This window comes from Haliotis rubra, unplaced genomic scaffold (genome assembly GCF_003918875.1).
Source record: "Haliotis rubra isolate DU_JTF1 unplaced genomic scaffold, ASM391887v1 Scf300, whole genome shotgun sequence".
Lineage (NCBI taxonomy): Eukaryota > Metazoa > Mollusca > Gastropoda > Lepetellida > Haliotidae > Haliotis > Haliotis rubra.
In genome coordinates this window covers 177418-189485 of record NW_025766970.1, presented here as the reverse complement: position 1 = coordinate 189485, position 12068 = coordinate 177418, and the positions used below count along the sequence as shown (strand labels likewise).

The following is a 12068-nucleotide window of genomic DNA, read 5'->3' as shown; positions in this document are numbered from 1 at the left end:
TCAGATCAAATTTGAATTTCTAATAACCCTGTACACTGTGGGTAAACTACAAGTTGTTATGGTTATGCTATATCACTCGCACTAGGAATGTATTTTCTTTAAGGAGTCTCTTGGGTGTACATGATGTGATAAACTAGTAGCATTAGCAATATGTATTTTACTCAAGGGTTATGAAACTCCCCTAAGAAGCACTCAAAACACTGATAAATTCATCACAAAATGCTTTTCCACAAATGCCTAGTGCTAACATAACCAACATAATTGCAAAGTGGCGATAACTGTAAAATATATTTTGACATGAGATCGTTTATCAAAGTGGGGATACATGTATGGGGTTAAAGCTACCCCTTGATACCAACACCCCTTAGGCTGTGATAAATCAGATATGTCATATAACACTTGTTTCGCCTGGTTGCATCACCCACCATTATCATCTGCAGAATTACGACTGACGACAATGTCAATGACCGAGTTCAAGGTGAGATCTCTCGTGGAGGTTAGGATCTCCTGCAGTACACTGACCCGCTCCCCAACTCACTCACATCATCCCCGGCCTCTCATCCCTGCGCCACCACCCACGATCATCCCGGCCCAGTGCTGGCAATACGACATGGTACTTTGATAATCAGTAGTTTTTGATGTCATCATGCCTGAAGCCAAAGGGTAGTATCACAACCCAATGGCCCCGTCTCCGAATCTGTGTTTTAGACGGATTTATAGTTTAATGTATAGAGTGTGTAGTGCGTGGATATTGGTTTCTAGATAACGTCCCAGGATAGATCTGTGGAACATCCCGATGGAATTGATACAGGTTGTAATTTGGCCCGGTGGCAAGGTGACCTGGTGCGCCATCTGAAGCCAATAATTGAACAGCAATTACATGGCGTTGTTTATGCAATGGCATTTAATGTCATTGATGTAAAGATGAAGCGATTGGTTTCAATTCACTTGTTACTCTACTTTAGATGGCGCCATCTGCAAAATCTATTATTGTCATGAAACTTTAGCTCACCTGATTAAAGAGAGTTTTTAGCAACGTAGTTCATGGTTTAACGTCGGGTTTATAGCCACGTGCATGGTGTGTGCGTGTGTGTGTGTAATAGTGCACATTCACTGAAGTGCCTTTGGTTGATATGGTACGATATGATATGTCTTCTGATGATTCTTGATATTTATGTTTTTAACATAGTGTCGTGTATTCTGTTGTCGTAAATTCATTTTCTAATTATTGATAGTTTTTTCTTATATTATTTTTCTCCGTTATCTTTAGAAGAATTGCTCAACATTTTCAAATGAAACTTTTTTAAATGCGTGCAAATCCTGTCGATGCAGCTGTAAAAAACATGGATGGAGTAGTGCACCTTGCGTAATGAGTAGCAAGGATGGTCAACATCATACCTCTTCCTACACACAGACATGTCATGAGGTGATTTAACTTGATTTAATGTGCAGGGTGGGAAACGTGTCTCATGGCAAGCGTGCAAAGGAGGACAAACATACTCATCTTTGTATCATTCATGGCGAGGCAGTACACATGTATTAAATACTTGAAACTTGATTGGACGTTGCATTTGATTCACGTTTTATAATGATAGTTACAAGTTAATGTCTAGATAAATTAATTTCATGCCATTATCATCTTCCTCAACACAACGCAAAACCCTTTCACTGGAACTGCATAAAAACAAAACAAGCCAAAACCGCAGCAAATCATAATCTTACACATGTTCTTCAGGTGGGCTGTGACCCCTGTGACCTTTGGGATCAACACTGACAGTGTTCTACCACTCCGATTTGGTAGACTTTATGTTATTGAGGGGTAGATTCTGACCGTACATCAGATGAATCCATTTCTGTTTCAGTTTCTGGTCTGTTGGGTCCGTATTACGCCAGCCTGACTGAATTATACCCACAATGTGATTAACATCTATATATAGCACATTCACTACCATCGTTATACAACACATTCACTACATATCATTATACAACACATTCACCATTCTTTACAATCTCATTCACTGCCACTATCATACCACACACTCACTACCACAAGTTCGTACACCAAACATCCACTGCCAATTTTGTACAACATTCATTTTCATCTATCTGAAATTGACTGCGTCCTTAACAAGTCGTTAAACTCCGCACACGACAGGGTGAAGTTTAGGCGGTGTGTCCCCTTTAGAAAGTGGCGGCCTGCCATCAGGATTCGGTTGATGTTGCACAATGTAACGTTAAAGCTATTCAGCTGTAACATGTAAGATATATCTGACACTTGACTTGATGTAAATACATCACTTTGAACGTTTGTCAGTGAAATGCATTATGTTGGGTTATGATCCTCATATGTCAATCGGGTTCGAATCCCCGCATGTGTACAATGTGTGAAGCCCATTTCTGGTGTCCCCCGCCGTAATGTTGCTGGAATATTGCTAAAAGCGGAGTAAAACCAAACTCAGTCAGTCAGTCATATGTCAATCCCTGCATGAGGCTGCTTGGTACACCATACGTGTATTTATATATCCTGGGCCTTGTATTCATCAAACATATTTCCATCTTGTTTGCACTTTTTTATTGCACTTCTTATATACAAATTTCGTTTGAAATATGTAACAGTGTATATATACATGTAAAAAACAGACAGCAACAATGGTTTTACTTGTTGATGGTATCACAAACACAACGGCGGTTCTACAACTCAACAAGTCTTAAATATTTACGAAGAAAAGGGTGAGGAAATGTTCTCGTGAATTGTCTAAAAGTTGAAAATCTGAAAACTGTGTTTATTCCTCCTACAGCAAGGTGTGGTCATCAGGCCAACTGTTATATACTGCTACTATCTGTATTCAATACTGTTGACCGGAACAAGCAGGACATGACGTCATGGGATTCTCCACCACTGTTGACCAGCTGGACAGCAAGTTTGTACATGACGTCATGGGATTCTCCACCACTGTTGACCAGCTGGACAACCATGTCTGTACATGTCTGTACTACGAAACATACTGGGGCAGTCTGTAAACAGATAACAAAGGTGACGTAACAACAGTTTAGGAGAGAGTAAGTGGGGATGTTTGGCACCGCTTGGAAAGGTGTTTCAGTAATACCCATTTTATGTGGAAGGCAAACCACCTTGAAAATACGGGTGAACATGGGTATAGTCTGAATGACCGACGATCATAATCGAACGCCATTTCTACAAGACCCTAAACAGCGGGGCAAAGCGGGATGCAAACTGGCAGCAACCGTTTCAACAGCATCATTGAGGAGTTCACCTGTTTCAACAACATCATTGTCGAGTTCACCCGTTTCAACAACATTATTGTCGAGTTCACCCGTTTCAACAACATCATTGTCGAGTTCACATACACGTTTTTCACAAATGCAAATATCATGGATGAATATGAAAACTATGCTGCCATCATTGGATGTAAGATTTCACATGGCGACACCATGACTCCTACTATACAATACTTACCCAAACAACCGTGATCGCCTCGTCAGACGTAAGGGTGTGGTTCCTTGTCACACCGACAATGAACGAAACGATTTTCTAGCTGTGTCCAGATACAGACTGTAGTCACAAATCGTTTCATCCTCATCCTCAGCGTTCCATATCGGGAGGCAATATTGTGTACGTGACATGATGTTCTCTCAGGAACACATACCTAAAGTTACATCAATTACAACTCTGCTTTAGTTCGCTTTTTCCCTGAAAAATGTTGTCTATTTTCAAAATCGTTTCCATGTTTCATATAAACACTGTATCACAACGACCGTCTTGCAGTTTGCCTGGATGGTGAAAGCCGCCTTTTCAAGAGAAGATCTTCTAAGCTCTTCCTTTTAAACATGTTGCCCAACTTTCTCGACATATTCCCTAAAATACTCCGCCTCCTTTTCACATTTTTCGACCTTTGTTTCTGCGCCTCAAATGCGTCTGACAAAAGTCCTTCGAAAACAGAACATACGCTCGAAAAGTCTTCGGCGGCGGAAATTTCAACATGGCGACACTGGTACTTTTGAGCGAGCGGCCGGACGTCGCCTGCTTCCACCTGCCGGAAGTGTTCTAGATCGAGCTTGTTGCCAAGTATGATTACGGCACTTCGCGGAGTTTGCCGCCCCCTGTGTATTTTCTCCAACTCAGTTTGGACGGCGACGGCGGCAGAGACATCAGCAATGCTGTAGACGACGATGAAGGCATCGGCCTGGTACCTCCGCAGCGTGGATTCCGTCAAACCGTCCTGTAATACAAATATTATATGAAACAAATATTCTTTGATGCACCGACATATTGCACCTGTTTTCTATTGTTTTGTTTGAAATTGTTTAGTCTGTGTACACATCATATAGTAAATACATACACGGATCGTTTTAAGTAAATTATGCAATATATTTCCTAGTGTTGGCATTGGCATACAACCTGTGATACGAAACATCACGATACTAAAATTTTAGTCACGACGATATATTGCCAAAGTATTGTGCACTGAAGCTGCAATACGATGCGAATCCCGACACAAGGGTGGCGATACGATACCTATCACGATACTAAAATGTTTAATTCTAACCCCAACTATAAAACACCTTAAGATCAAAACAAAACCATTTGAAAGTATTTCGTCAAATTCCGCCAGCGTTTCTCAATGTTCATTCGGAAATGAGATAATTAAGTTTATACACGGACTTTGTGAATGTTAATGAAATGCAAGCGCTATGTTTGACACAGTTTCTGACGCAAGAATGTCCGAGAAACGTATGAAGGGAAAATAAGTATGCATATATTTCAATCATCAAACAAAAGTAAGTCTTTCTTGACAGATATCGCGATTCGGCAATATTCAAAGTAAAACATCGATGTATCGTGGCCCATTTGAAGTATCGTATCGGGATATATGACAATGTAAAACTTTGTATCGATTCACCGTATCGGCGGTCCATGGATCGATGTATCGATGAATCGTCACATCACTAATTTTATTATTTCCGCTGATGACGGACGGTGGGTTAAACCAATGACTAAAGGGATTATAGCTCAGTGAAACCCATTTGTGATGTTCTGGGTCACTGGACAATTGCTGCACCTTGTCACAACCGTGCTAATGGAACTGGTCATTAATGGAACTGGTCATTAATGGGGGTGGTTATGATGTCAACCACGTGCATCTCATCTCAACAACAGTATACCTTCCAGGCCTGCTACACGGCATATATATTGACACGGATTTATCCATGCCTGTTGGTTACGTTGGTTGAGTCAACCGAAGTTTCACTATATTTGGCGTGGTGGAAAACAAAGATAACACAGTCACTTCTTCAGTCATCTGTCAACTGATCAATTCTGTCACAAACATCCAAATCAAAAGCAAGCATTGTGTCACTGAAAGCAAGTACATGCATTGGGTTGAGTTCGCGCACTCGTCACAATGCACAAAGGCCGTACTAGGTGCAAACAGATTACTTGTTTGCGCACAAAAAAGAATGGTGTCCAATATCAACAAAACAAAGTTTGCTAACAGATAAAAAGACGAAATAATATTTCCTAAATCCTTTTCATCCTACATTCTTTGGCAAATCCAACATGTTTTATTCATATTTACAATAATATGGTTGCAATGGTATGGGGGGGAGTTTGGTCCTATTTCTGGTATGCGAACAACTCGAATCAATTATAACTTTATGATTCATACCGGTCGCGATTCTAAATCAGGTTTCCAGCGGATGGTTTCTTTGTAAGAAATGGCCTAAGCTTTCCGAGTGCATCAATATTACGAACAAGTGTAAATTGAATTTGGCTCTGGGGCGACTTGTGCAAGCAGCGCTGTTGGCTCGGAGCGCAAGAAAACAAACACAGTTCTTTGAGGACAATCCCAGAATTCCACGCCAAACCTGGTGTGGGATAAACAGGTTTATGTGTGATCTTGTGATGCATTAGAGACGTTCTTTGCTACAACGTGTGACCAGAGACTAGCGGTCAAAAGACAATACAAGCGTGGTCACTTAATGTCTGGAGGATATACGCCAGATCACATGCTGCTTGGCGTGGAGGCGCGATTACCCCAACTTAGCCATTAGTGTGTCCGTGTAAGACTGCAGACTGAGTGATATTTGTCGTTGGTTTTAGGTTTGCTGGACATCCTAAAACATACGTCATGGCATTAACAGATGTCACACAGTGAATGAGGTGTTTGGCGCCATGTCAGCAATTCTGCAGCTATAAGACGGGGCATGTATGTCATTTTCGGGAAGGCCCAGAACAGAAATGATCCTTAGCATACCATGCTTGTCGTAAGAGGGGCTAACGGGATTGGGTGACTAGGCTCGGTGACTCGGTTGTTGCATGTCACCGTTCGTGATGTCCATCACTGGAATGTCTGGTCCGGGCCCGAGTATTAACAGACTGCCGTTCTTCGGGCTGGAAGACTGCTGAGATCAAACAACTAACAAACAAAACAATTACTGTAATCACATCCGGCCCTGACAAGCCAGTGGTTGACATGATGAGCACCGAACCATCGCTCATCCAGCAACAACCGTAGGGTACACATGTTTCCCTTATCTTGGGACCCTCGCAAAGTATGAGGTATAACAAAATCCCCAAGACTGGCCCGTATTTGTATGGACAAAAACATCAAAACTGGATTCAAGGCTGCATTTATAACCTTGCGGGGAAAATGCTGCACCAATCGTGTCGCAGTAGTGAGTCCATTTACTGCCACCTAGCGGGAGAGTCCTGCACTAAACAAATCGCTCTGGTGAAGTGACTGGCAGTTTGCAAGTAATATAATTGTTATGTGACATTTAGACATTTCCATCTGACATTTGTTGACCATCTGCAGCTGGACAGATGGGGGAGGATCATCCGTCTAGACACACCTTGATGAGAGACGACTAGGACAGTCTGTTTAATGTCTCCGGGTCAGATAAGTAAGAATCCCCTGTTTTATCAAGACTATAATTTGAGAAAGGGGCGATTTTATCAGCCTTGAAAGTGTATTTTCAGGTTTTCGAAAGGTTGTAGTAAAGGTCTTCTTTGTACATTATCAACTGGGATATTAGAGCAAGTCTGCTTGCCTTGGTAAGAATCTTAGTACATGTATTAGAGTACAAAAGACGTGTTCATCATCGGGTCTATCAGCGGTATTACGATATGTACGGAGTGTTCATCATCCAGTCTGTCAGCAGTATTACAGTATACACAGTGTCTTCATCATCCAGTCTGTAAGCAGTATTACAGTATACACGACGTGTTCATCATCCAGTCTGTATACACGGTGTCTTCATCATCGAGTCTGTCAGCAGTATTACAGTATACACGGCGTGTTCATCATCCAGTCTGTAAGCAGTATTACAGTATACACGACGTGTTCATCATCCAGTCTATCAGCAGTATTACAGTATACACGGCGTGTTCATCATCCAGTCTGTCAGCAGTATTACAGTATACATGATGTGTTCATCATCCAGTCTGTCAGCAGTATTACAGTATACATGATGTGTTCATCATCCAGTCTGTCAGCAGTATTACAGTATACATATGTTCATTCATCCAGTCTGTCAGCAGCATTACAGTATACATGGTGTGTTCATCATCCAGTCTGTCAGCAGTATTACAGTATATGCGATGTGTTCATCATCTAGTCTATCAGCAGTATTACAGTATACATGATGTGTTCATCATCCTGTCTGTCAGTCAGTATACATTTCAGTATTATCAGCAGTATGCGATGTGTTCATCATCCAGTCTAGTCAACAGTATTACAGTATACACGATGTGTTCATCATCCAGTCTGTCAACAGTATTACAGTATACACGATGTGTTCATCATCTAGTCTGTCAGCAGTATTACAGTATACACGATGTGTTCAGCATCTAGTCTGTCAGCAGTATTACAGTATACACGATGTGTTCATCATCCAGTTAGTCAGCAGTATTACAGTATACACGATGTGTTCATCATCTAGTCTGTCAGCAGTATTACAGTATACACGATGTGTTCATCATCCAGTCTGTCAGCAGTATTACAGTATACACGATGTGTTCATCATCCAGTCTATCAGCAGTATTACAGTATACATGATGTGTTCATCATCCAGTCTGTCAGCAGTATTACAGTATACACGATGTGTTCATCATCCAGTTAGTCAGCAGTATTACAGTATATGCGATATGTTCATCATCCAGTCTGTCAGCAGTATTACAGTATACACGATGTGTTCATCATCCAGTCTGTCAGCAGTATTACAGTATACACGATGTGTTCATCATCTAGTCTATCAGCAGTATTACAGTATACACGATGTGTTCATCATCTAGTCTATCAGCAGTATTACAGTATACACGATGTGTTCATCATCTAGTCTGTCAGCAGTATTACAGTATACACGATGTGTTCATCATCCAGTCTGTCAGCAGTATTACAGTATACACGATGTGTTCATCATCTAGTCTGTCAGCAGTATTACAGTATACACGATGTGTTCATCATCTAGTCTGTCAGCAGTATTATCATCCTGTCTGTCAGCAGTATTACAGTATATGTGTTCATCATCCAGATGTCAGTATTACAGTATATATGTGTTCATCATCCAGTCTGTCAGCAGTATTACAGTATACACGTGTGTTCATCATCTAGTCTGTTAACAGTATTACAGTATACACGGTGTGTTCATCATCTAATCTGTCAGCAGTATTACAATATACAGTGTGTGTTCATCATCTAGTCTGTCAGCAGTATTACAGTATACACGGTGTGTTCATCATCCAGTCTGTCAGCAGTATTACAGTATACACGATGTGTTCATCATCCAGTCTGTCAGTAGTATTACAGTATACACGATGTGTTCATCATCCAGTCTGTCAGCAATATTCAGTATACACGATGTGTTCATCATCCAGTCTGTCAGCAGTATTACAGTATACACGACGTGTTCATCATCCAGTCTGTCAGCAGTATTACAGTATACACGGCGTGTTCATCATCCAGTCTGTCAGCAGTATTACAGTATACACGATGTGTTCATCATCCAGTCTGTCAGCAGTATTACAGTATACATGATGTGTTCATCATCCAGTCTGTCAGCAGTATTACAGTATACACGATGTGTTCATCATCCAGATAGTCAGCAGTATTACAGTATATGCGATATGTTCATCATCCAGTCTGTCAGCAGTATTACAGTATACACGGTGTGTTCATCATCTAGTCTGTTAACAGTATTACAGTATACACGGTGTGTTCATCATCTAATCTGTCAGCAGTATTACAATATACAGTGTGTGTTCATCATCTAGTCTGTCAGCAGTATTACAGCATACATGGTGTGTTCATCATCTAGTCTGTCAGCAGTATTACAGTATACACGATGTGTTCATCATCCAGTATGTCAGCAGTATTACAGTCTACACGATGTGTTCATCATCGGGTCTATCAGCAGTATTACAGTGTACACGATGTGTTCAGCATCTAGTCTATCAGCAGTATTACAGTATACACGATGTGTTCATCATCCTGTCTGTCAGCAGTATTACAGAATACACGATGTGTTCATCATCCAGATAGTCAGCAGTGTTACAGTATATGCGATATGTTCATCATCCAGTCTGTCAGCAGTATTACAGTATACACGGTGTGTTCATCATCCAGTCTATCAGCAATATTTCAGTATACACGGTGTGTTCATCATCCAGTCTGTCAGCAGTATTACAGTATACACGGTGTGTTCATCATCCAGTCTGTCAGCAGTATTACAGTATACACGATGTGTTCATCATCCAGTCTGTCAGCAGTATTACAGTATACATGGCGTGTTCATCATCCAGTCTGTCAGCAGTATTACAGTATACACGATGTGTTCATCATCCAGTCTGTCAGCAGTATTACAGTATACACGATGTGTTCATCATCCAGTCTGTCAGCAGTATTACAGTATACACGATGTCAGCAGTATTACAGTATACACGATGTTCATCATCCAGTCTGTCAACAGTATTACAGTATACATGATGTGTTCATCATCCAGTCTGTCAGCAACAGTATTACAGTATACACGATGTGTTCATCATCCAGTCTGTCAGCAGTATTACAGTATACACGATGTGTTCATCATCCAGTCTGTCAGCAGTATTACAGTATACACGATGTGTTCATCATCCAGTCTGTCAGCAGTATTACAGTATACACGATGTGTTCATCATCCAGTTAGTCAGCAGTATTACAGTATACACGATGTGTTCATCATCCAGTCTGTCAGCAGTATTACAGTATACACGATGTGTTCATCATCCAGTCTATCAGAAGTATTAATACAGTATACACGATGTGTTCGTCATCCAGTCTGTCAGCAGTATTACAGTATACACGGCGTGTTTAAGATCCAGTCTATCAGCAGTATTACAGTATACACGGCGTGTTTAGGATCCAGTCTATCAGCAGTATTACAGTATACACGGCGTGTTCATCATGGGGTCATAACATCCTCTAGATAACATAAAGTGACCTCACCTGGCTGTCTGAAGTGTCCAGAATCTCCAACTTGACCGGTTCATCCCCGATGTTGACCACGCTGGTGTACTCAAAGTCTGTTGTAAATAAAAGCAACTGTAGTTCTCAATTCGGAGAAATTCAGATAAAACAACTTCCGTACATTACCATCATTTAAAACAGGGTTATACACAGTTATGTGCACCACAACATCTCTATTACAAAGGATGCCTGCATCATCAACGACATCCTTTCTCTAGGAACACCTAGCAAGGCACCGCATGAACAATGTACCGTGGTCTAACGACTGCAGGTAGTCTGTTTGACCGAGAGCCAATACTGTCTGACCTTGGGTTTTTATATTTATCTGGGTTTCCAGTGTGTATTTTAATCCGTAAACACTCGTGTGGACAGTTTAAGAAATAGCTTGAACCAATGAATATTGTTTCAGGCTGGAATTAGCAATATTCTTGTTACAAAACGACCTGCGAACAATTCAGGAGCAGAACTCGATGAATACAAAGATGTAGGCCACTCCCTCAATCAAATACCATAGCGGTATCAGTTCACAAACTCGGTTCATGAAGTTTGGATTCTGATTTTACAAGACCCATTCAAAGCCAAGTAATTTTGACATGCATATTTTAAAACATGATTTCTACTTAGGCCCCAGTGTAGACCATTATAATAAAGTGACTAAATGAACGGCAAATGATGCGTGAACCAGTGTTACCTGTCCCGGAACTGTACTCCCCGATGTAGCGCTTGGTCAGATAGCGGACAGTGATGGCTGAAATAGGAAGAAGGACTTGAGATAATAACGCCATGATCGTGCTGTATGTAGAAGGACTTGAGATAATAACACCATGATCGTGCTGTATGTAGAAGGAGTTGAGATAATAACGCCATGATCGTGCTGTATGTAGAAGGAGTTGTGATAATAACGCCATGATCGTGCTGTATGTAGGAGTTGTGATAATAACGCCATGATCGTGCTGTATGTAGAAGGAGTTGTGATAATAACGCCATGATCGTGCTGTATGTAGAAGGAGTTGAGATAATAACGCCATGATCGTGCTGTATGTAGAAGGAGTTGTGATAATAACGCCATGATCGTGCTGTATGTAGAATAATAACGCCATGAGTTGAGATAATAACGCCATGATCGTGCTGTATGTAGAAGGAGTTGAGATAATAACGCCATGATCGTGCTGTATGTAGAAGGAGTTGAGATAATAACGCCATGATCGTGCTGTATGTAGAAGGAGTTGAGATAATAACGCCATGATCGTGCTGTATGTAGAAGGAGAAATAACGCCATGATCGTGCTGTATGTAGAAGGAGCTGAGATAATAACGCCATGATCGTGCTGTATGTAGAAGGAGTTGAGATAATAACGCCATGATCGTGCTGTATGTAGAAGGAGTTGAGATAATAACGCCATGATCGTGCTGTATGTAGAAGGAGTTGAGATAATAACGCCATGATCGTGCTGTATGTAGAAGGAGTTGAGATAATAACGCCATGATCGTGCTGTATGTAGAAGGAGTTGAGATAATAACGCCATGATCGTGCTGTATGTAGAAG

At 41.1% G+C, this 12068-nt stretch overlaps 1 protein-coding gene across 1 annotated transcript; it reads right to left on the bottom strand.

Annotated features, from left to right (window-relative positions):
- Window positions 1-3767: 3767 nt before the first annotated feature.
- Window positions 3768-11308, bottom strand: LOC124282648 (ras-related and estrogen-regulated growth inhibitor-like protein). Its single transcript, XM_046718674.1, has 3 exons — window positions 11215-11308; window positions 10503-10579; window positions 3768-4241 (listed from the first exon to the last, which is right to left on the bottom strand). Exons 1-3 carry the CDS (start codon window positions 11306-11308, stop codon window positions 3768-3770), a joined length of 645 nt encoding a protein of 214 aa, XP_046574630.1.
- Between the last annotated feature and the right edge of the window lie 760 nt (window positions 11309-12068).

Coding starts and splice junctions, on each gene's coding strand:
- LOC124282648 (XM_046718674.1), bottom strand. CDS start 11,308: ATGGCGTTATTATCTCAAGTCCTTCTTCCTATTTCAGCCATCACTGTC. Junction 10,580..11,214: donor GGAGTACAGTTCCGGGACAG/GTAACACTGGTT, acceptor TATTTACAACAG/ACTTTGAGTACACCAGCGTG. Junction 4,242..10,502: donor TGGACACTTCAGACAGCCAG/GTGAGGTCACTT, acceptor TTTGTATTACAG/GACGGTTTGACGGAATCCAC.